Source organism: Sus scrofa, chromosome 16 (genome assembly GCF_054392235.1).
Source record: "Sus scrofa isolate SSC_HxYL_T2T_F1_AM1 chromosome 16, Sscrofa_HxYL_maternal_Yorkshire_Landrace_v2.0, whole genome shotgun sequence".
Lineage (NCBI taxonomy): Eukaryota > Metazoa > Chordata > Mammalia > Artiodactyla > Suidae > Sus > Sus scrofa.
The window spans coordinates 18,088,916-18,114,226 of NC_139398.1; the positions used below are offsets into that span (position 1 = coordinate 18,088,916).

Sequence of the window (25,311 nt, forward strand, 5' to 3'; positions counted from 1 at the left end):
TATATATATGCCATTGTACATATGTACCACAACTTCTTTATCCTTTCATCTGTCAATGGACATTTAGGTTGCTTCCATGTCTTGGCTACTGTAAACAGTGCTATGAACATAGGGTTCATATATCTTTTCAAAGTATGCCCAGGAATGGGACTGCTGGTTCGATATTTAGTTTAAGAAAACTCCATACTCTTTTCCATAGTGGTTGTACCCATTTACAATCCCACCAATAGTGCAGGAGGGTTCCCTTTTCTCCACACCCTCTCCAGCATTTACTGTTATAGACTTTTTGATGATGGCCATTCTGACTGGTGTGAGGTGATACCTCATGATAGTTTTGACTTGCATTTCTCTAATAATCAGTGATGTTGAACATCTTTTCGTGTGCTTTTGAGCATCTGTCTGTCTTCTTTGGAGAAATGTCTACATAGATCTTCTGCCCACTTTTTAATTGAATTGCTTGTTTGTTTTTTTTGGATAGTGTTACATGAGATGTCAGTATATTTTGGAGCTTCATCCCATGTTGCTTGCTTTGTTTGCAAAGATTTTCTCCCATTCTGTGGGATGTCTTTTCCTTGTTTTGTTTTTACGGTTTCCTTTGCTCTGCAAAAAGCTTTTAAGTTTAATTAGGTCCCATTTGTTTATTTTTGTTCTCATTTTCATTACTCTAGGGAGGTGGATCAAAACAGATATTGCAGTAATTTATGTCAAAGAGTGTTCTGCCTATGTTTTCCTCTAAGAATTTTATAGTATCCCGTCTTATGTTTCGGTAAGCATCTTCTTTAATTAAGCATATCTTTTTTGATATGTAAGTAAAACTTGAAACAAAAATAAAACTCAGATTTGTGCAACGGTAGTTCTCAAACTTGACTGCACGTGAGAATTACCTGCTATGTCTCTAATCCAAACCTAAAAAGGGTTGAGCTCAGTCACCAATATTTTTAAAAATTTTCCGGATGATTCTACTATGAAGCCAGGGTTGGGAAATAATACATACACTTGTACAGTTTCACATATTTCAGATAGGACTGCACCAGGAGATAAAAGAGGCAACTGGGGGGGGGGGGGTGCAGAAGCTTTCCATGAACAAGGCAAAGAATAAATATAAATAAATCCCAAATTGTTAAAACCCAGAAACATGCTGGATGTCCCCAGATGTTGATGTCAAGGTAAGAGGACTCTCTGCAGGTAAACTCTTTTTTATTTTTTTTTCTTTTCACGACTGCACCTGTGGCATATGGACATTCCTAGGCTAGGGGTTGAATCAGAGCTACAGCTGCCAGCCTAAGCCACAGCCACAGCAGGATCTGAGCCACATCTGCCACCTACGCCACAACCTGCGGCAATGCGAGATCCTTTAACCCACTGAGCGAGGCCAAGGACTGAACCCGCATCCTCATGGACACTGTGTTGGGTCCTTAACCCCCTAAGCTACAATGGGAACGCCTCTACAGGTACACTTTTACCTAACTCTCCTCTTCCCCCTGCACTCCCAACCCCTGCCTGTGACTTTAACATTCCCCATGAAATCATTTACCAAGGGTCAAAGAATGTGATCCTTGAAGCAATGGGGCAAGAACAGCTCTGCAGGGGTCCATGTCCCCTCAGCAGCTATGTGCCCACCACGTGTTGGGCTGCACGAGGGCTGGGAGAACAGTTCAAATGGTCATGGACAGTATTTCCCACCCAGCTCCAGCAGGAGAGACCAAGAGTCACACGCGATGGTTAATGCTATCAAGTATAAATCTCAGGAGATGGGAGGATTCAGAATTTAGATGGAGGTAAAGGCTCAACAAAGACCCTTCTAAGAAACACCACTTAGACTGAAATGCAGAGACATGCACAGGAGTAACTGGGTGAAGACTGAAGGATGGGGGTGGAAGGGGTGGCACCTGTGGGAGGAAACAGCCTGGTGCCTTGGGGGAATGAAAGGTCATGAGCCAGAGTCCCACTGAGAGGCCACTGCTCTCCAGTCAAGTATGGAACTGGTTCTTTCAATAGGGACAGGGAGAGAGGCTGGAGTTGCGTTTCATGGCCAGTGGCCAATGATGTAATCAATAATGCCTATGTAAGGAGGCCTCCATAAAACCCCAAAAGGATGGGGTTCAGAGAGCTTCTGGGTTGGGGAACATATGGAGGTGGAACACAGCACCCTGCAGAGAGCCTGGGAGACCTGCACACCGGCTGTGCATCTCATTCACCTGCTTCCTGAGCTGCATCCTTTTATACCTCAGTGGTAATCTAGTAAGATGTGTGAGCTCTGTGGGCTGCTTGAACAAATTCACTAAAACCCAAGGAGGGGGTCCTTGAAAGCTCTAGGGTAGAGCTGGTTGGTCAGAAGCACAGGGGACAAAGCAAAAAAAAAAAAAAAAAAAAAAAAAAAAGGGAGTTCCCATTGTGGCTAAGCAAGTTAAGAATCCAACTAGGGGCGAGTTCCCGTTGCGGCACAGCAGAAACAAATCCAACTAGGAACTATGAGGTTGTGGGTTGGATCCCTGGCCTCGGTCAGTGGGTTAAGGATTCAATGTTGCCATGAGCTGTGGTGTAAGTCGAAGACATGGCTCAGATCTAGCGTGGCTGTGGCTCTGGCGTAGGCCGGCAGCTACAGCTCCAATTGGATACTTAGCCTGGGAACCTCCACATGCCTCAGGTGCGGCCCTAAAAAGACAAAAGATAAAAGAAAATAAAAAAGAATCCAACTAGGATCCAAGAGAATGTGATCCACCCCTGGCCTCACTCAGTGAGTTAAGGATCCAGTGTTGCCATAAGTTGTGGGATAGGTCATAGATGCAGCTCGGATCTGGTGTTGCTGTGGCTATGGTGTAGACCTCAGCTGCAGCTCCAGTTTGACCCCTAGCCTGGGAACTTCCATATGCCACAGGTGTGGCCCTAAAAAACAAACAAAAAGTACAGGGCACAACAGGACTGGCAACTGTACTGGAGAGCTTGCCCATCTTGTGGGACCAAGCCCTTTACCTGTGGAATCTGATGCTAGCTTCTGGAAGACAGAGACAGAACTGAGTTAATGCTTGGTGAACTTGATAATAACCTACTACATAATATACAGCATAAATATTATAGCATTATAATGATATAATGACCAGGTAGCTACTTCTTTGCTTATCATATTGCACAGCTATGACACCGAAACAAACTTCAGGATTGAAAACAAAATATAACACCAGTAAAATCCAAGTTAACAAGCCTAATTTAACCCCCTGGTTAATGCTGTTTTGCTCAAACTGAGGCATGCGCTCTGCTCTGCGACTACCTGTTCTCTCAGGAGTCTGGCAGCCTCTTCAACCACGAGCACTATCGTTCCTTTATTTATCTCACCCCATTCCTTTATTCCCAGCATGATAAGACAGTGACTTGGGCAGCAATTATGACGTTAGTTTATCTGCACTTCACAGCAAACACATCACTTACACGTCCAGTCCTGCAGCTGTCCCATTCGCCCATGGCAATTACAGTCCCAACCCTTGGCGCCAACACAACCACAAAGGCAAACATGGGCTTTGGGGAAAATGCATGCACCCAGATGAACCCAAACGAGCTGATACTGTTTAAAAAAACAAACAAAAAAAAAACTATAAAGATAACAGTGAAGGTGAAAAAGGGAAAGAAAAGTAAACCTGGAGTTTCCGTCGTGGCGCAGTGGTTAACGAATCCGACTAGGAACCATGAGGTTGAGGGTTCGGTCCCTGCCCTTGCTCAGTGGGTTAAGGATCCGGCGTTGCCGTGAGCTGTGGTGTAGGTTGCAGACGCGGCTCGGATCCCGCGTTGCTGTGGCTCTGGCGTAGGCCGGTGGCTACAGCTCCGATTCGACCTCTAGCCTGGGAACCTCCATATGCCGTGGAAGCGGCCCAAGAAATAGCAAAAAAAAAAAAAAGAAAGAAAAGTAAACCAAAGCACTGATGGGAGGCCTCAGAGGCTGTATTCAAAGTTTTGAGAATTTTTTGTAGGCAGAAGAGCAAGTCACACGGCAGTTTTTAAGCAGGGCAAGGTCATGATCAGGTTTACAGTTTTAGAGAATCACTGGGTGCGAAGGACGAAGTGTGGGGGCTGAATGGGGGGAGGGCGGAGAAGAAGCAGGCAAGTGAGGGCAGAAGGGCAATGAGAGAGTAGACGGGAAGGGCCCCCAACAGATCGTGGAGGGAGAAGGGAGGGCACGGCTGATGGCCCCGGTCTGGGTGGTTGGTAAGTGACAGGGAGGCTGGGGGACAACTTGGGACAGCCCAGGAAGCTTGCCAGTCAGCGTGCTGACCTCGGCACTGGGAACACAGCTGGGCACGTCTGTCAACGCTCACACTGTAAACATGAGACCAGTATACTTTACTGCATATGGTTTCACCTACTTATTGGGGAGGGGGGTGACGTCTAGATCCAAGGACAACTTCCCCATCTCAGGCTTGGGACCTGGTAGAATGGAGAGTCCACTTGCTGGGGTGGAGAAGCAGGGGAGAAGGAAGACGTTTCAGGAGAAAATTAGGATGAACTGAGGCGGGGCCACGCCCGAGATGTCTGTCAGAGGCTCTGTGACGATGCTCTGGGCCACCTGGATGCACACCTGCAACCCACGAGAAGCTGGCAGGAGGGGCGTCTGAGTCTGGGGAGGCTTGCAGCCACAGAGAAGGAGAGGCAGCGGGGGTCAGAAGACATCCCACGTGGAAGACGATGGAGGAACCCAGAGAACGAGGAAGAAACCAGAATGATGGAGCAGCTGGAAGGAGAGCCGGGCAGTGTATGGGAGGGAGTGTGGAGCCAAAGATACATCTTTTCTTTTTCCCCAAGACGAACATTCTAGAAATTTTTGCATGATAATGCTGACGATTCACAAGAAAAGGAGAGGTCGGAGAATCAGGAGCAGAGAGGGTCAAAGATGGAGTAAAGTCCCCAAGAAAGCAGGGAGGAGGGATCAAAACACACCTGGAGAAAAGGACCTCTGGTGGCAATAAGGGCCTTTATTCACCCTGCAGGCCCATCTCCTTCCAGTGCAGGTGTCAACCATGACCCCAAACCTGCCCTCCTGCCTGTCCTTGTCAATAAAGTTTTATTAGAACACTGCATTCCAGGGCAAGGATGATGAAGCAGTTGTAACAGAGACGATCTCATCCATTGATCATAAAAATACGTATGTCCTCCTGGCCTTAATAGGACAGCTTTGCTGACACCTGACATTTTCCATCCTATGAATCACATTCCCGATTCACTTGATTTTCTCAAAATAGACACCGATGACTCCGTTGCTGCCAGAAGACTCGGGAAGCTCCTCTAGTGTCTGGAGGATCCACTCTGAAGCTCTTAGCAAGCAGGACAAAGCCGTTACGGTGAGGCCCTGGACCAGGAAGTAGGATTCTGTTCTGAAACTAACACAGGGAGACACAAGTTCAAGTCCTGTGTCCGCTGCTCACACTCAAGCATCCTTGGCAAGTTGCTCAACAGCTCCAGACCTCAGCTTCCCTGCAGGAAAGGCTTCTTAGCTTTCTTAAGGAATGGCAGCTCCCTTCTTTGCGTTTCGAACCCCATGTCCTTCTGTCCTTAACAAATCCCACATGCTACAGGCCTACCTCCCATCTAATGATCCTTGTTCTTCCACATGTTCTTGCAAATGCTGCTGTGCCCTTCCTGCCCTCTGTGCCAGCCACACTCCCACATCCCCTTTGACTCATGACCACAATGTCCCTGTCCCTGTGACGTATCTTCTTGATTCCTTCTTGAGCATCAACTGCTACTTTTTCTCTGAGCAACTATGTACACATTTCTATTTGCCCATTAGGTGAGCTGTGTTGAAATTACCTATTTATATCAGTTTCTGCCTGCAACTTTATTTTGGGGAGGGGGGAGCTGAGGCATGCAGAAGTTCCGGGGCCAGGAATCAAATTTGCACCACAGCAGTGACAATGCCAGATCCTTTAACTGCTAGGCCACCAGGGAACTCCTCTTTTAAAAACAAACTACAAAGCTTAGAAAGGTAAATTTGCTATGTGACATGGACACTAGGCATGCCCCATGCCACATTCTTGCTGGTGCCTTTCTAATTCAGGGTGCAAGTTTTTGTTTTTGTTTTTGGTTTTTTTTTTTTGCTTTTTAGGGCTGCACCCGAGACATATGGAGGTTCCCAGGCTAAGGGTCCAATTGGAGCTACGGCTGCTGGCCTATGCCATAGCCACAGCAACACAGGATCTGGGCTGCGTCTGCAACCTACAGCTCATGGCAACGCTGGATCCTTAACCCACTGAGAGAGGCCAGGGATCGAACCCGCAACCTCGTGGTTCTAGTCGGATTAATTTCCTCTGCACCACGACAGGAACTCCCAGGATGCAAGTTTTGTTCATTCTTCCAACTCACTCATTTCTACATATACTACTAGAATAGAAAAAAAAGACTGAACACCCAATTATTATTCGAGGATAAAAAACAGTTAAAAAAAATCACTCCAATTTTTGGAAACCAAAACTTCTGCAAAGCAAGCCAAGGTCCCAAACCAATAGCTGCTCCGCCCACCCATCCTTTGATTGACAGCTATTGGACACTGGCCCCTCTATCAGACAGTGTCCTAGGCAAAGAGTTGCACAGATGAATGACCCAGAGGCCTTGCCTACACTGTGTATCTTAAAAGGCCATATATACTGAAAAGACTATAATAGACTAAACTCTGCCTGCCCACAGTTGAAATTAACTTAAAACATACTAGCTTAACCAAGATCTTGTCAGATTAAAAAAAACTCACAGGAGTGTTAAACATATATTTATATTTTAGATATTGTAACAGCATAAGCGTTCATTTAATGTGCCTAAGAAGGTAAAATAAAACTAGAGCTTAAGGGAGATAAACTCTTGAAAGTGAACCAACCAAAAAAGGCTTCAGCTAGTCTCCTAGAGACTAAGTAGTGACAGAAGCTTGTAAGGTGAGAGAAAAATTCAGCTACAAGGTCCCTGCCTCGTTCCAAATAGGCTTACTTTCTGGTTTCATAGGCACCAGCTTGAAAGTTTGGAAAGTAGTAACAAGGCTGTAGCCACCAGGGGGCAGGTCATGCCTGAGGAAATCTAAATAGGGCCACTGTACCCTACAACTTTTATTTTTATACTCAATTTTAATTCCCACAGCCCCAAGCCCCACTTAAAAAAAAAAACTGCCAGAGAGATCTATTAAAAACCAAAACACATTTTAATGAGGAATCTATTCTTAAAGATGCCGTTTCCTGAGTTAATTTAGATAAATACAGTCCCTCTTTTCACATCAGCATTACACAATGAGAGCTTTCTGTTTGGGGTCCTCTCCCTCTCCCCATTCCCCCCACCGGACCAGCCCTCCTGATTTTTAAATACCACAGTCTTTGGCAGGAAAATGCCAACCCCTTTCCGTTTTATTACACACACACACACACACACACACACACGCACAATGATCTCATTTGATTTTTCACTTTCTTCCCAAACTGCTCTGTCTAGCAAGTGATATATGACTCACGCTCTCATTTTTTCCACTGAAAGTAATAAACACAGGCAATTATCGATGGCAAATATTTAGGTACCTAAGAGGTGTGAAAAACAATTTGATCTTACATTCAGTTTTCTTTCTTTCTGTTAATCTTATTATTTTCTGTCTGCTGCCAACGGTGATCTTAAATTCTAACTTCTGAACTTGCAGTGACATCACCTAAAGAGCCCTCAAACAGAGCCTCTAGTCAGAAGGCAAGTTACTTTATTGGGAAGGTGACTCTTAAAAGCTCTCTTTTTATACCAAGCATTAGCTTCCTTTTGATTAACTGTAAGGTGTACTGATTCCTGTTCACTTAACTGGATACACTGACTCTCCCTCTATCCGAGTTGTCTTCCACAGCCTGGTGCATTAGATCCGTTAAGGTAAGAATAGATCTGCCCAGGTGCTTCTCTTCCCTTAAAGAAAGCAATAGACAGAGGGAGGTGGGGAGAGAAAATACGAAAGAGAAATGCACTGCTCTGTCCTCCACATTAATATAATTCTGACTTATTACAAGCAAAGGACCATGAACAAGAGGAACAGTAAAAACTGCCAGTGTCCCAAACGTCCGCCTTTCTGACCCGGAGTTTCAAGGAGGGGGCCTCCTCACCTCCCTACCTCTCCCTCCCCAAAGGTGTGGGAGTGGCTTTTCCAACAGGTGGCTAGGGGGATGGAGAGCTGGTCAGTTCCTCCTCATCTGGGAACTGGTTTCAAAGTGACCGTGGCCACCAGTTACCTGCCTGTACGCCGACCAGGTAGGTCAGTCTGTAATTCGGGGCAGCAGCGTTAGCAAGCCGACTGGCTGGACGTCTAGAGCTGACAGATGGCTCTCCATCTGTCCCCCATATCTGCCTTCCACTGAATCGGAAATCCGGAGGGAGGGGGCGCCTTGTGTGTCATTCTCCCCAAATCCAAACACCCTCTTCTTTCCCCCTGGAATAACAATGATGATTTTGCCACAAGTGGAGACTAGAAAGGCATCTATACCAGATGGCAAAATCTTCTTTCCCATTGGCGGGTTTAGTGACACTGTTGGGTTTCAGGAGCAGCCAAGCTCCAGGAAGGAGTGTCTAGAAGGACACGGGAATGGAGTGCGTGGAGAGTCCAGGACACTCCACATGGGGCTTGGGGCCTCATCCGGGAGTGTTCTGACCGTCACCAAACACGATTCCAACACAAATGATAAGGGCCACCATTTGCAGCAATATGGATGCAACTAGAGAGTCTCATACTAAGTGAAGGAAGTCAGAAAGAGAAAGACAAATGCCATATGATATCACTTATACGTGGAATCTAAACTATGGCACAGATGAACCAATCTACAAAGCAGAAACAGACTCACAGACATACAGAATAGACTTGTGGCTGCCAAGGGGGAGAAGGTTGGGGGTGGGATGGACTGGGAGTTTAGGGTTAGTGGATGCAAACTATTACATTTACAATGGATAAGCAATGAGGTCCTGCTGCACAGCACAGGGAACTATATCCAATCGTGGGAGAGACCATTATGGAAGATAATACAAGGAGTGTGTGTGTGTGTGACTGAGTCACTTGGCTATAAATAAATTAAAAATAGTAAGAGCCAACAGGATGTCACTAGAATATAAGGTATAAGACCAATCTGAATTAATAAAAATTAAATATCTTTAAAGTAATATACCCTCTACTGACTGTTTAGGTAATTCCTAAAAAGTGTTTTGATAGGCTTCAAAGTAGTTAATTTTAATAAATGAGTTGAGACCCAGCTGAAAAAGATGTCAAAACCATCCTTCCTTAGAGAAAACAGAAATAACCAAGCCTTTCTATTACCCCCTCCACATATACATGGTAAGCTCCTCTTCCGTGGCTAATTCAAAGGTGAACTTTAGGAACATACAATTGAAATCATCAAAAATTCCTAAATTTGGGAGATTCTAGGGAAATCTTACCATACCAGCAAAAACCAAAATCTTGATCAAACAGACAGGCATTCTGACGAGCACTCTAAGATATATAAAATATTTTCATTTTGAAAAGAACTAGGCAATTATTGCCGTAACTTAGTAGAAGGACCCGGCGTTTTCCGAGAGAGAAAAGGGGGGCTGCTGTGCTACTCAGCGGGCTCTGGTTACCTGATGAGAACGCACTGGTTGTCGTGTCGCTTCCACAGGCAGCGGTAGCACTCGTTGGCGATGGCGAAGACGTGGGGGGGCAGCTCCCCCAGGTGACACCTGCTGTAGCGCTCCACGGCCTCATGCGCGTACAGGCCGGCGATGGGCTTGTAGGGGTTCACCGAGGCGATGATGGAGCCGATGTAGGTCTGTAAGGACAGGGGCGGGGAGACAGGGTGTGGGTTACACGTGACCTCCAGGGGGCGCTGCACGCGTCCTCACCCTCCCACCCACGCTGGGGCGGAGACAAAAGATGCTCCACGCTCGGAGAGAGGGAGGAAATGCCACATCTCATTCTCGCTGAGCTGAAATGGAACCTCTGAGTGTACCTTAGGGGGACAGGTGACTCCTGATACCCACTCACACATTTCCCCATTACCTTTTGGTACGAATCTTGAGCCAATGAACTAAGGCATTTCAAAGAGGGCAGCAGTGAAAGGCAAATTAGGGCAGAGCCCTGCTATGGCGCAGTGAGTGAAGAGCCTGATAGCAGTGGCTCGGTGGCTACAGAAGCGTGGGTTGGGTCCATGGTCCCGTGTGGGTTAAAGAATCTGGCATCGCTGCGGCTGCGACAAAGATCACAGTTGCCTCTCAGCTTCCATCCCTGGCCTGGGAACTTCCACACGGCATGCGTGCAGCCATAAAATAAATTTTGGGGCATGCTGCATATGTGGCATATGGAAGTTCCCAGGCTAGAGGTGAGATTGGAGCTGCAGCTGCCAGCCTACACCACAGCCACAGCAACGCCAGATCCCAGCAGTCTGTGACCTACAGCACCTCATGGCAATGCATGATACTTAACCCACTGAGCAAGGCCAGGGATCAAACCTGCATTCTCATGGATTCTAGTTGGGTTCGTTTCCACTGAGCCACAACAGGAACTCCCATAAAATAAAAACATTTATAATAAGGCAAACAAGAGAAAGAAGATGCTGAAGCAGCCCTGGTCCCATCCCTGTTTCCTGGGGACCCCCTGACCCCATGCTTATCAGGTGGCTATTAGGAAACAATAGGGTGGCGAGGGTGGAGAGTGACTGATTAATGAGGGCAGGGTTGCTGCTCAGGATGGTGAGAAAGTTCCTGAGGGAGAGAACGGTTGTGGTTGAACAACACTGCAAATGTACTTAATGCCCCAGAACTGTACACCCAAAATTAGTCAAAATGGTAATAAACTTCATGTTATGTATCTTGAACCACAACTTTAAAAAAGTAACAAGACCATTTTGAAAACACTAGATATTTTTTTCAATAATCTCAAAACACCTCATGATGTGCCAGGTAACTTATCTGGAAAGTAGCTGACTGGCAATTGGAACTTTTCTGGGGCCATATCCAGGCCAGAAATGAAGCCAAACCTTCAGAGTGGCCAAACAGAGGCTCTGTGTGGACACAGTATTCCCTCATTCTTCTGCAAAAAAGGCTTAACCGAGTTTGGTTGTCCGCTTCCCAGGCTCAGACGCAGGTAGAGCCACAGAAGGGAAGAGCGGGGTCCTTCGGTTGCCACCACCTTCCTGCCAGCGGCTGTACTGTGTGCAATGCACCAGGGGTTTGACTGGGTGCTGTGGGCTGACTGTGTCCCCGCTGTCAATTCCTCCACTGAAGTCCCCAGTACCTCCAAATGCGACTATATGTGTAGACGGGGCCTCTAAAGAGATGAATCCATTAAAATGAGGCTCTCAAGAGGGGCCCTGTTCCTGTCCTTATTAGAAGAGGGACTCTGGATCCACAAAGAAACCCTGGGGATGTGTGTGCACAGAGAGACCACATGAGGACACAGCAGGAAGGTGGCCGTCTGCAAGCCAAAGAAGGAACCCTCAGGAGAAACCAACCTTGACCTCAGACTTCGAGCCTCCAGAACTGTGAGTATACAAAGATCTAAAGTTTCAGCTGGGCAGTGAGTGGTCTTCTGTTATGGCAGCCGGAGCAGACTAACAACACAAGGCCTGATCCTGGCAACAATCACAATAACCCTGGAGGTTGGCATTATTATCACACCCATTTCTCAGATAAGGAAATTGAGGCACAGCCATAAAGTTGTATGTTTGGTCACAGAGCCAGTTAAGTGGTAAAGGTGAGATCTGAACCCAAGCCACCTAATTCCAGAGCCTTCTCTTCACATTCACTCGCAAGCAGAAGCAACACAGCAGAGGACAAGAACAGCAAGAAACACTGGACAAGAAAGTTCAAATATCCTTAGTGCATCTGTGTCATATTATTGCAATTTGTAATCATTTACATTCACTATGACTGCCAGGAACATCAAGCAAAGTATCATGCATCCTGTGGTACTGTTTTCAAATATAAGGAGGTCTGTTTTGGAGATATTTTAAGCCAAAAAAGGTTAAAAAGATATGAGTTATTACCATAGGACCTAAACGATTAAAAACAGGTACTCCAAAAATAACACAGCAGAAGCATTCCCAAAAGACTAAAGGAGGAAACAACCCAGAGTCAATCATCAGATAGATGGATAAACAAGATGTGGTACAGCCACATGATGGAATATTATTCAGCCATGAAAAGGAACCAAGTGGTGATACAGGCCGCAACATAGATCAGTCATGACAACACAACACTAAGTGAAAGGAGCCAGACACAAGTTCACATACCCAGAGCAGGAAAACCATAGACACAAAGCTTGGTGGTGGTTATCATGGGCAGTAGGGTCAGCAGGGGAGGCAGGACTGGGGAGGCAACTGCTTTGCAGGGACAGGGATTCCGTTTGGGTGATGGGGACATTTTGGAATTAGACAGAGGTGCTTGCTGTACAACAGTGAAAAGTATGAAATGCCACTGAATTTAAAGTGGTAGTTTTCTTTCTTTTCTTTTTCTTTCTTTTTTTTTTTTGGTTTTTAGGGCTGCACCTGTGGCATATGGAAGTTCCCAGGCACTTCCCAGGGGTCAAATCAGAGCTGCAGCTGCCAGCCTACACCACAGCCACAGCAATACCAAATCCGAACCACATCTGCGACCTACGCCATGGCTCTCAGCAATGCCAGATCCTTAACCCACTGAGTGAGGCCAGGGATCAAACCCACATCCTCAGGGACGCTAGTTGGGTTCGAGCCACAACAGGAACTCCTAATGTGCTTAATTTTCTGTTGTGTAAATTGATCTTCAAATTTAAAAAAAAACGTAGCACTTTCATACATGAATGTTCAGGTTTTGAGAAACCTCCACCTTGCAGAAAGCCCACTTTTCCCGTCAGAGCACCACAGGGAGGATGTGGCCAGAGAGAAAGATGAAGCTGCTTTTTCCTCTAGGGAAGGAAAGGAGAACAGAGAAGCACATGGTTCCCCGGAGGACGCCTGGCATCCCCCCCACCTTACCCCCACCATCGATGCCTGACCAGGTGCCAGCACCTTCTTTTACGTCAACTCATTGCAGAGGTGAAGCACGCAGGCAGGCAGACAGGCGGTGCTTGAGGCTCGGGCTGTCTGGTCCCTTCCTCTTCTTGGTCTACAATGTCAGGCCTGTTTCTACCCTATATGCCTTATTATTATTCTGTGAAATATTAAGACTATTTATTTTTCTGTGAAATATGCTCTCATTTTTCCCTACTTTGGTGGAAGTCAAAAGTCAGCGCTGGCCCTCTTGACACAAATAGGTAAGGGTGCGGTGCTGCCAATCATTTCTCAGCCACAAGCAAAACATAAAATTCAGGAGTTCCCATTGTGGTACAGGGGAAACAAATCTGTCTAGGAACCATATGCTGCAGGTGTGGCTGTAAAAAGAAAAACAAAAACAAAAGGTATCATTCACCCTGCTGGTGCAGATGACATGGTTTTTGCATGTGATCAGGAGCTCCAAAGATATCAAGCTTGTTAGCAAAGATGAAGACAGAATATCCAAAATGGTCTCACATCTAGGTTCATGTTTAAGTAACTCACATTGCACTTGGCCCAATGAAACCACTTTGAGGTGTCTCAGAATGACGATGTGGTTGGTGGTATGGCAGTTCCAGACAACACATGCAGAGCCCTCCCACCCAATCCTGAGATTCTAGGAGGAAAGGCAGGCTCTCGGAACACAGACGGTCAGCACCAAAGTGGCCCTTAGAGTTGGCAAGTATTGGGCTGGCAGTCACAACTGGTGGATCCACTAGCACACACAATACCCTTCCCCACTGAGCCCAGTCACTGTCACACAGTCGGAGCTGGCCTGTGAGCTGACGCCCGGCCAGCATCTCTGGCTCAGAAAAATCATTCCAACACATCTAAAGACTGTTCCACTGTTGAGGTGCCATCTTTCAGAAAGGAAGAAAAGAGGGCCTATCCGGAAACAGGATGGTTTCACCAGCGGCCTCAAAAGGCACACAAGGTGAAAGGCACAATACAATCTTGGTTCAGTTGTAAGACGCTATCATTCACGCCACTGCACTGCCAAGGCTCTGGCAGTTGTAAGCTTTCCCTAAAACAGTATCGACCTTCGTGGCTGACTTCCACAACAAGCTGCTGAAGACCCATCTCTCATCCTCCCAGCTGACTGGCAGGCTGCCAAGAAGAAAATGCAGTCCCTCACCATGGCATGTTGCTGACCAGTTATAAGTTGCATATTGCTAATGACTTTCACTGCTTTATGCAAGGATGCCTTGTTTTTTGTTGTTTGTTTTTTTTTCCATTCTGATGGAAAACTTCTGGGAGTGTGTGGCACATGGCCTTGGTGTTCTCAAAGCCAGGTACCCAATTTAATCTTTTCTTGAGGGTTTCTGGCCTCTCCTGGACTCTCAGCCCATAAAAATAATGCTGGCACCAAATGAGGTGTGTGCTCATCCCCCCCTAACACCACCCCAGGCTCCTGAGTGCCCACTGTCCCGCCACCTGGCACTTCTCAACCCTGCCATGGACCCCATGTGGCTCCAAATCTCCAGAGGGAGAAAAGGCTGCAGGCTCTTCCTCCTGGGACCTGCCAAGCTGGGGGGACAACGGAAGGTGCTGAAAGAGGCTGCAGATAAAAGCTAGCTTGAGCTATCAAAAGGCCGGCTTTTATTTTACTTTTCATTGCACACACCACATAATTGCATCAAATGAAAAAAAACTCAAAATGTTCTGCACTTCAGCTGCTTCTAATTTTCACCATCTAGGCAGGTTAGAAGCACTGTGAAAGCTACCTGTCCTGAGCTACCTGACACTCTTTATATACACATATATATACGCATATATATCCTTAAACCAGACCTTGCTAAATCCCCCTTTTCCCAAACCCTCCTCCTTTCTGGGAAGAGAGGTCACTTAGTATAAAATATACAGCTGCAGCATTTTTTTTTTTTTTTTGGCTATTTTTCTAGGGCTGCACCCTCAGCATATAGAGGTTCCCAGGCTAGGGATCGAATCGGAGTTGTAGCCAAGGCCACAGCCACAGCAACTTGGGATCCAAGCTGAGTCTGCGACCTATACCAGAGCTCACGGCAACACCGGATCCTTAACCCCCTAGCGAGGCCAGGGATCAAATCTGCATCCTCGTGGATCCTAGTTGGGTTCGTTAACCACTGAGCCACAACGGACACTCCCTGATTTTATTTTATCTATTCTATTCTAGTCCGTTCTATTCTACTGTGGCCTTGCCCACAGCATGCCAAAGTTCCCAGGCCAGGGACAGAACCCAAGCCACGGCAATGTCAATGCTGGATCCTTAACCCGCTGAGCCACGAGGGAACTCCTGGCTACACCAGATTTTAAAAGATCAAGCATTTAGTGACACATACTCCAATGTGTAGTTTGACATGTATTTATTTACTTACTTTATATATATATTTTTTTATTTCCCCAACAGCTGCATGCAAATTAATCAAACTAGAACACGCCCTCACACCATGCACGAAAATAAACTCAAAATGATGTGTAATATAAGTAAACACAGAGACTGGGGAGAGGAGTGGGGAGAAGAGCCTCTTTGTGAATTAAGTACCATGTGACTTAAGATAAGACATAAGAAATCCTAAGAGCTACAGGACAACGTGTGTTACACACTCATGCCATTGATCACTCTAGAAAAAGGTATTTCTTTCCTTTTTTTTTTTTCGCTTTTTAGGGCCATACCCAAAGCTTATGGAAGTTCCCAGGCTAGGGGTCAAATAGGAGCTATAGCTGCTGGCCTCTGCCACAGCCACAGCCACAGCCACAGCAGATCCGAGCTGCATCTGCAACCTACGCTATAGCTCACGGCAATGCCGGATCCTTAACCCACTAAGTGAGGCCAGGGATGGAAGCCACAACCTCACAGATCCTAGTCAGGTTCACTGACCACTGAGCCACGAAGGGAACTCCTTATTACTGCTCCCCAGATGGCCACAATAAAGCCATGCCCTTTGGGACTCTGGATACAGAAACTCTCAAACACAAGGCGGGGCCAGGTGCCGGTGTCTTTCCTTGTATTGGATTCCAAACTCCATGAGAATAAATAGCCTGGTCATGTTAACAGCTTTTCAGAAACAGAAAGTATATTCTCTTTTGAAGCACATAAAAAATTTGTTTTTCTTGTCAGTAAAGTTCCACATAACTCACCCCCCCCCCGTACGTTCCCTTGCCCATTTCAATAATCTAGAACAGCTGCAGTACACACTGCTTTAATATGGTGGGAAAAAAACTCACTGCCTGGCTTCAGTATAAAATCTATTAAATCGAGGTTTTTCAAAAGGCAGAGGGGTATAATACCTAGTATCTAGCCCACCAATAAAAAAATCCCATTGTGGCTCAGCAGAAACAAACCCAACTAGTATCCATGAGGATATGAGTTCGATCCCTGGCCTCATTCAGTGGGTTAAGGATCTTGTGTTGCCTGGAGCTGTGGTATAGTCGAAGACTCGACTTGGATATGGCACTGCTATGGCGTAGGCTGGCTCCAATTGGACCCCTAGCCTGGGAACCTCCATATGCCAAGGGTGCGGCCCTAAACCAACAGCAATGACAGCAAAAGCCAAACAACAAACAAACAAACGTGAAAAGTGGAGTTCCTGTCATGGCTCAGCAGTAATGAACCCAATCAGTGTCCAAGAGGACAAAGGTTCAATCCCTCATCTCAATCAGTGGGTTAAGGATTCGGCTTTGCTGTGAGCTTCAGCTCAGATCTGGCGTTGCTGTGGCTGTGGTGTAGGCCGTTAGCTGCAGCTCTGATTCAATTCCTAGCTTGGGAACTTCCATATGTTGCGGGTATAGGCTTAAAAAAAAAAAAAAAAAAAAAAAGACAAAAACGAAACAAAAAATAGAACACATAAAGTGACCCGGTGGCCACAGCTGCATTCTGCTGGTAAACTGAAAGGATCCACGTTACCGTCAAGAAGTCACTCTTCCAACACTGGAAGAAATAATGGAGACAGCCAAGGCTCTGGCAGGTCAAGACCTCAGGTCCTCAGCCTGGACCTACCTTCCCTGATGCACTACTTCACCCGTCTGGGCCTGAGATTCCGATCAGTAACAGCAACAGATCCTCTGCTACCCCCACCACCAAGTGAGAGTGTCATACAAGTCCCAAGTATTAATCGCTGTTTTTGTTAATGAAAAGAAAGCTACAATGGCTGTCCATCACGTGGTCTTGAAAAGCTGGATATAGAGCAAGTGATCTGAAATGCACCAGGGAAACTGGCTCAGGTCAGTGCCATGACTTTCCTAAGGGGGGAAGGACTTGTTAAAAAGAGGGAACCGGAGTTCCCGTCGTGGCGCAGTGGTTAACGAATCCGACTAGGAACCATGAGGTTGCGGGTTCGGTCCCCGCCCTTGCTCAGTGGGTTAACGATCCGGCGTTGCCGTGAGCTGTGGTGTAGGTTGCAGACGCGGCTCAGATCCCGCATTGCTGTGGCTCTGGCGTAGGCCGGTGGCTACAGCTCCGATTCAACCCCTAGCCTGGGAACCTCCATATGCCGCGGGAGCGGCCCAAGAAATAGCAACAACAACAACAACAACAAAAGACCAAAAAGACAAAAAAAAAAAAACAAACAAACAAAAAAAAACAAAAAAAAAAAAAAAAAAAAGAGGGAACCACCAGCTCCATTTCCTCCCCACCCACTACTCTCCCCTTCCCTGCTCTCGCCATCATCCCAGCTAACCATAGCCATGACTTACCTCCCCAAACCTTTACCTTGCATGCAGCTTCTGTTTTAAATGGCAGATCTGAATACTAACAGCCTGCTGGCCATCCTCATCTGTGCCCCCAAGCGCGAATGCAGCATGAACAAGGCTGAGCTCCTCGAAACACCTGTTTCTTCTCAAATAGTCACATCCTGACAGCGGCACCACAATCTACCCAAATGATGGATCCAGAAATCCAGGAGTCATCCTGTCGAATTCAGCCTACTGCCCTTCAAACTCAATCAAACACCTAGATCCTACCTCTTAGTATATCTCAAGACTCCAGCTCCCCGCAGGACTGGCTGCGAACCCCATCATTTCCCATCTGGTTTGCTGGTCATCTCTCCTCCTTGTAGCCAGAGGAGGGTGGCCCAGAACTCAACTTTGACGTTGTTCCCTACCAACCTTCCCAAAGGAATTCAAGGTCATTCACTTATGCACAGCGCCCTTCCTCACCTGCTTCTGACCGCTTTGCCGGCCAGCAGCATGCAACCTTCACTGTAGCATCTGCATGCCTGGCAGCTGGACAAACACATCATGCTATTTTTAGCCTCTTCTAATCCTCTGCCAGGACTGACCCACCCTTCCTCTTGGCTGAACTCCCCTTCAATGCTTTCAAACTCTTGCAAGCAGTACCTCAATAGGGAATCATTTTCTTTCTTTCTTTGTCTTTTTGTCTTTTCTAGGGCCGCTCCTGCGGCATATGGAGGTTCCCAGGCTAAGGGATCTAATCGGAGCTGTAGCCGCCGGCCTATGCCGCAGCCACAGCAATGAGGGATCCGAGCCACGTCTGCGACCTACACCACAGCTCACGGTAATGCCGGATCCTTAACCCAGTGAGCGAGGCCAGGGATCGAACCCACAACCTCATGGTTCCTAGTTGGATTCGTTAACCACTGAGCCACTGAGCCTCTTTCTTTCTTTTTTTTCTTTTTAAGGCTGCACCTACAGCATATGGGAGTTCCTGGGCCAGGGGTCAAATCCAAGCGTTCAAGTTCGCTGAAAAGAAAGCTAGAGATCACAGCTAACAACTCGAGAAGTTACTCGAGTCAAGCTCTTAAATTTAGAAGTGACATTTCTGTTTAATTGGAGTGAATTTCTGACTCACACTCCCTCCTTGTTGAAAGGAGTCTGACCCAAAAGAGGCAGGAAAGAGAAGAAAAAAAAAAAAAATTAACAAAAACAAAGTTCCTAATTGCCAGCATCATGTGCTGATGTGGAAATGGCAACTCGAGAGCATAAATGTTTGGTAAAGTTTAAAAATACATAGAGTCAGACAGATGGTTACAATCATCTTTTGGCAACACCAGTCTTGATTTCATGTGAAGAAAAAAAAAAAAAAAAGCCAACCCTGACAAACCACACTGTATTCAGCTGTTCCCGGTATGAGACAAACGCAAAGCCCACTAGCCATCCGGTGAGGGGCACCCTGTTACTTGACACTGGCTTTGAAAGGGGACGGAAAACAACTCCCCCAAAAAGCCACTGTGGGAAGACAGGACTCAAGGAAATGAATCGCAGGTTTAAATTTGCAGGCGCACATCAGCGAACCCCAGGCCCTGGTGTGCCCACTGTCAACACCGCAGGCAGCCTGCCACCTCCCCGCAGGCTTCCAAGTTAATTCAGGAACAACAGCAAACACGTCTACAGACTCGGTCTGGAATGGCCACCTAACCAGAGGAGGATATTTTCAGGACAGCCTCAAAATACATGAGCTGTGAAGCATCTTCGGTGCTGACACAAGCAGTTATCTTTAGACTCAGCCCCACTTCTTAAAATGGGCTCCTTTGATTCGCAGCTCCACCCCATTTGTTCAGCAAGACCAACAACCCACGGGGTGGGGTGGACCAGTTGGGGAGGACCAAGCCTGGCCTCCTCTGGAACCAGAGCCCCAGTGCCAACACTGCCAACACTGCGGCAGGGCTCTGAGGTTCCCAGAGGCCCTCTCCCTGATGTGGTTTCCAGTCATTCCCACGAGCTGGGCGAGGAGGCTCCCGCATCACCTTAAGCCAGGGCGCCACAAACCCCACAGAGAGAGCCCGTGTCTTCCTCTTCCACTGGGCAGAAAACTGCGGCATCACACAGAGCCTTGCTCCACCCTGAACACAGCTGATGGTCAATGTGACACACACCTCATCTGCTCTGTCCTCGCCGTGCTCAGAGGCCAGGTACCAAACCCGAAATGATCCAGACTCTGGAGAACACAAGGCAACAGGCACCCCAAACCCAGCTGGTTTCTCAACCCTCCTCTCCTGCGGGAGCTGCCAGGGCTGTTGGCAACAGGCTCTCCTAGCCACGGGTCCCTGACCAGGTTGGGAGTCACCACAGGCAGCCCTGCCTCCTTCACACACAGCCCCGGCCCCAGCACAGCTCCTGTTTCATTTCCTCTCGCTCATCGCCATCTCTGGTCCCAAACCCTCACCTCTTCTCTTCTGAGTTATCACAACACTCTCTCAGCCCGGCTACCCTCTATAGAGTCTATCTCATCACTTCCCTTGGCAACCCTTCTAAGTGTTTCCTCGGGGAAATTCTCTCTTCATAAGCCTTTGACAGAGATGATGTCTTCAGAGTTCCTGCTGTGCCACAATGGAATGGGTGGTGAATCTGCAGTGCTGGGACGCAGGTTCGATCCCCAGCCCAGCACAGTGGGTCAAGGATTAGGCGTTACCAGGGCTGTGGCATAGATTGCAATTGCAGCTTGGATCTGATCCCTGGCCCAGAACTCCGTATGTTGAGGGATGGCCAAAATAAAATGGGGTGGCCTCTCTACCACCAAGCCCAAATGCTGCTGACCAGCTTTAAGTCAGGAAGGGGTTCTCATAACTATGACATCTTGGGCCAGAAGGCTCTTTGCAGTGGGGCCATCCTGTGCACTGTGGGATGTTGGGCGGATCCCTGGCCTCTACCTACTAGATGCCATCAGCATCCTCTGCCCTGGCTATGGCAGCCCAAAGTGCCTCCAGATGCTGCCAAAGGCCCCCTGGGTCACCGCACGTGGTCGAGAACCATGGCTTTTAAGAGTGTCCTGACCCTTGCCTATCCACCACACTAACATCCTGCTAATTGCTCCCCAACAAACAGCAGATTGCACAAGCAAAGGAGCCTTCTCCCACTTAAGTGAGGCCATCACACCCAATGCCTTCTCATCTCTCCATCTCCCTCGCCTTTGCTTCTAACCGACTCTAATTCCGCCTTTGTAGGGTCCGCACGGCCAGCTCCAGCATTCTCCAGCATTCTCCCCCCACCTCCCTGTTCCGCCTCCCCACTTCTGATCAACAACACAGATCCTGCCTCTCCAGGGACTTCCAGGTATGGGCACTTGTCCCCATCAGATCTCTTCAGTAGCAGGAAGAGACAAAGGTGGGTTGGACTCCTGAGAGCCTCTCCCCAGGGCCAGCCCCATGGTGGCAGAAAGCCCAGAGACAAGAGGTTTAGGGTGGAGTCCAGGTGGGGAACTAAGGTACGGAGCAGAGTTCTCATCCAGAGAGTCACTGGAGGGTGGAGAAGGCTGACAAGGTGGAGCACTGGGCACGAGAGCCTGGGGCTCCAGGAAGGGAATGGAGCACTGGGGTGTGAAGCAGGAGCTCCTGCAAGGCAGCTCCAGAAAGAGCAGAGCTGCTCGAACTCAAGCATCAGAGCCAAACAGGACCAGCAGCAAGGCTGGGGTCACAAAGACCCACAGACACTGATGCAGAAGTGTGCACAGCCTCTGTGCCCAGAAGGAGCTTTCCAAATAAAGGGCTGGTGGTATTGGGAGTTCCTGCTGCATCACAGCAGGTTAAGGATCGGGCATTGCCCCAGCGAGGACATGGGTCTGATCCCGGGCCTTGCTCCGAGGGTTAAGAACCTGGTGTCGCCACAAGCTGCGGTATAAGTGGCAGATGCAGCTCGGATCGGGTGTTGCCATGGCTGTGGTGTAGGCCATAGCTGCAGTTCCAATTCAACTCCTGACCCAGGAACTTCCATATGCTGCAGGTGTGACCATAAAAAGAAACAAAATAAAATAGAAAGAGCTGGTGGTATTAGCAGTTCCCATTGTGGCACAGTGAGTTAAGAACCCAACTGCAGTAGCTCCTGTTGCTTTGGAGACACAGATTCCATGCCCAGCTGGGCACAGCAGGTTAAAGGACCTGGTATTGCTGCAGCTATGGATCAGATTCAATCCCTGGCCCAAAAACTTCTATATGCTGTGGATGCAGTCATTTGCAGGGGTGGGGTGGGGGGTGGAGGCTGGTGGCATTAGATAAGTGGGGAGAGGGGTACAAAGGTTAGCAAAGTTCCTAAAGCCTTCCCGTGCCATTTTACTGTAACACAGCCCCATCAGTTATAGGGGTTGATCTTGTTTAAAAAACTGCTTTAAACGACATGGAAAATTGTGAAAACAAAGCTCAAGAGGAGGGGAGTAGAGAAAAGTGGGCCCAGTTTTGATATGTTTACTGAATGCTTGCTTTACCCCTTCACAGCTCTCCACCCACACTTTTTTTTTCTTTTTTTTTTTAATTTTATGGCCGCACCCACAGCATATGGAGGTTCCCAGGCTAGGGGTCAATTTGTAGCTGCAGCTTCCAGCCTATGCCACGGCTACAGCAACGCCAGATCCAAGCCACGTCTGCAACCTACACTACAGCTCACAGTAATGCTGGATCCCCAGCCGACTGAGCGAGGTCAGGGATCGAACCTGCATCCTCATGAATACTAGTCCAGGTTTGTTTCTGCTGAGCCACGAGGGGAACTCCTCCACCCACACTGTAGTAGAGGATGCTAAATGCTAGAAGGAATATTTGACTGGGGTCTGGTAATGTCCTCAGACAATAAGGCTGGCCCTCAAGGGGAGAAAAAAAAAAAAAAGTTAATGGTCCTTCTTAGCACAAAACAAAAGACCCCTCCTACCGTAGATGGGTCTGCTTACCAGCAACCTGTGTCACTGAGACCAGACAGCTGGCAAATAATGCAAGATCCAGAGTGATGGGGAAGCACCATCCCAGTAGTATGAATCAGAGGAGGGCACCTGGCAGGCAGAGTGACAGCCACTCCCTGCCCCACCAACCCCCAGAACCACAGACTGGGTGCGCCCAGACCAGGTCACACCTAATCCCCAGAACCTGTGACTACAGTCATGTGATACTGCAGGCAAAGGGACTCTGAAAATAGGGTTAAAGCTATAAACGCTGATACTGGGGATTATCCGGGTGAGCTCAATCTAATCACACAATCTTTAAAAGCTGAGAACCTTCAGGGAGTTCCCCCTGTGGCATAGCAGGTTGAGGACCCAGCTTATCTCCGTTAGGGATGCAAGTCAATCTCTGGCCTAGCCCAGTGGGTTAAGGACCTGGCATTGCTGCGGCTGTAGCATGGGTCTCAGCTTCAGCTCAGATTTGATCCCCAGCCTAGGAATTTCCATGTGCCAAGGGAGTGACCCTCCCCCACCCCAAAAAAGCTGAGAACTTTTCTTGGCTGCAGTAAGAGATGAAAAGAAAGAAGGAAGAGATGTGAAGCAAGAGAGGGACTCCATCCAGGGTTCCTGCCTCCAGCAGCTGGGAAGCAGCAGACAAGAGCTCAGGAAAACAAGGACCTCAGTCCTACAGCCGCAAGGAACTGAACTCTGCCAACACCAGGTAAGAGCAGGACACAGATCCTCCACAGAGGCTCCAGAAAGGAACGCGTCCTGCCCACACCTGGGTTTTTAGTCCAGTGGCTTTAGCCCTTTAGACGGCTGACCTAAAAAACTGCAAGGAAATTCATTTCTGTTACATTGGAAGGGTTGTAGTAATTTGTTACTGCAGTAAAAGAAAACTAATACGGCGCGTGTGTTACAAGTCCTCTTCTCCCTCTTTTAAAGATACAGACAAGCATCAGGCAGAGCCCAGAGAAAAGGCAAAAAAAGCTGTTTCTTGGACAAGCACCGGTTTTGTCTCAATGGGACAGAGTCTGACAGGTACTGGCATCCAATGCAAAGAGCTTTAGCAACGACAATAAGAAAACTGAGGTGGCTGCGCTACGGATAATACAGTTATCTGGGTCCCCAAAGGAAGGCATATAAGGGATAGTTAACTGAACTGAGCTGCAAATTGTATGTACAAAAATCCCGTGTTTCTCCCTCAAAGGGGAGGGGAATGACTGTCATTCCAGGAAAAGAAGACAAAGATTCCTATTCACATAGTTTACTGGGCAATTTGGCTACCAGATTTAACATTATCTTGAAAAGGTTGGGGGCGGAGGGGGGGGTACTTTTAAAAGGTTCTGCCTTTTTTTTTTTTTTTCCTTTTTAGGGCCACACTTATGGCATATGGAGGTTTCCAGGCTAGGGGTCCCATTGGAGCTATAGCTGCAGGCCTACACCACAGCCACAGCAACGCAGGATCCGAGCTGCATCTGCAACCTACACCACAGCTCACGGCAACATCGGATCCTTAACTCACTGAGTAAGACCAGGTATCGAACCTGAGTCCTCATGGATGCCAGTTGGGTTTGTTAACCACTCAGCCACCAAAGGAACTCCTAAAAAGGTTCTGCCGTTTAAAGCCCTTGGGTAGTTTGTTGTCCCTGACTTACTTTTTCCTGACTATTAAATATGTCACAAGAAGTTGCATCTAAAGACAGAAGAATATGAATTCTAAAATATTTGCCTATAAGAGCTGGGTACCAATAAAGAAATTTTATTTTTAGTCTTTTTGAGAGCTGCACCTGCAGTATACAGAGGTTCCCAGGCTAGGGGTCTAATCAGAGCTACAGCTGCCAGCCTACACCACAGCCACAGCAACACCAGATCCGAGCCGCGCCTGCGACCTACACCACAGCTCATGGCAACACCAGATCCTTAACCCACTGAGCAAGGCCAGGGATCAAACCTGAAACCTCATGGTTCCTAGTCAGATTCGTTTTCACTGTGCCACGATGGGAACTCCACCAATAAAGAAATTTTAAATCTAGCTTCACCTTTTATTACCAACTAAGTTATTTCTAAAATGTATGGCATTTGTTTTACAAACATTTGTCACCAAACTGCCAGGTCCCTGGCACTGTCCTTGGCTCAAGAAAAACAGCATAAGTCCTTGATAATCGGAGCAAAGAAACCGCGGTGTAAACAATGTTACATGGCAGTGTCAAAAGCTTCATGCTAAAAACACAGCCACGGGAGTTCCCGTTGTGGCTCAGCAGGTTAAGAATCTGACTAGTATCCATGAGAATGTGGGTCTGATCCCTGGCCTTGCTCAGTGGGTTAAGGATCTGGCATTGCCACAAGCAGTGGTGTAGGTTGCCGATGCGACTCAGATACAGTGTGGCTGTGGCTGTGGCGTAGGCCTGCGGCTGTAGCTCTGATTCGACCCCTAGCACGGGAACCTCCACATGCCATGGCCCACAGTTCCCTGGACACCTGTGTAGTGGGACTCCCATGGGAAGGGGGAGTCAGGGGTTACCTTCAGGGAGGTTTTGGGAATGGGACCAGAGAAGCCAGTCTGTGTGCATTCTACCACTTACACAAAGAGAACAAACACACAGCCGCTTTTACAGAAACAGGTGTGAACGCTACCTCTTCTGAAGAACCTACAGAAAACACTAACTCAGGGACTTGGCGTGAGCAAGCTCTGCCAGTCAGAGGACCAGACGGTGACTG

At 47.7% G+C, this 25,311-nt stretch overlaps 1 protein-coding gene across 4 annotated transcripts in view; it reads right to left on the reverse strand.

Moving 5' to 3' along the window:
* The window catches only part of MYO10 (myosin X), a 238,328-nt gene that overhangs the window by 111,579 nt on the left and 101,438 nt on the right, over positions 1–25,311 (reverse strand). For 2 of the 4 annotated variants that reach the window (XM_085001727.1, XM_005672397.4), the window contains exon 4: positions 9,595–9,782. The exons of 1 other annotated variant lie outside the window; for it this stretch is intronic. Coding sequence is in view for 2 of the 3 variants with exons in the window: in XM_005672397.4 (XP_005672454.2) it covers positions 9,595–9,782 (188 nt within the window). In the remaining variant the exon portion in view is untranslated. Of the gene's footprint in view, positions 1–9,576; positions 9,783–25,311 lie in introns of all 4 variants that reach the window. One more of the 4 variants, XM_085001728.1, reaches the window with a different exon arrangement.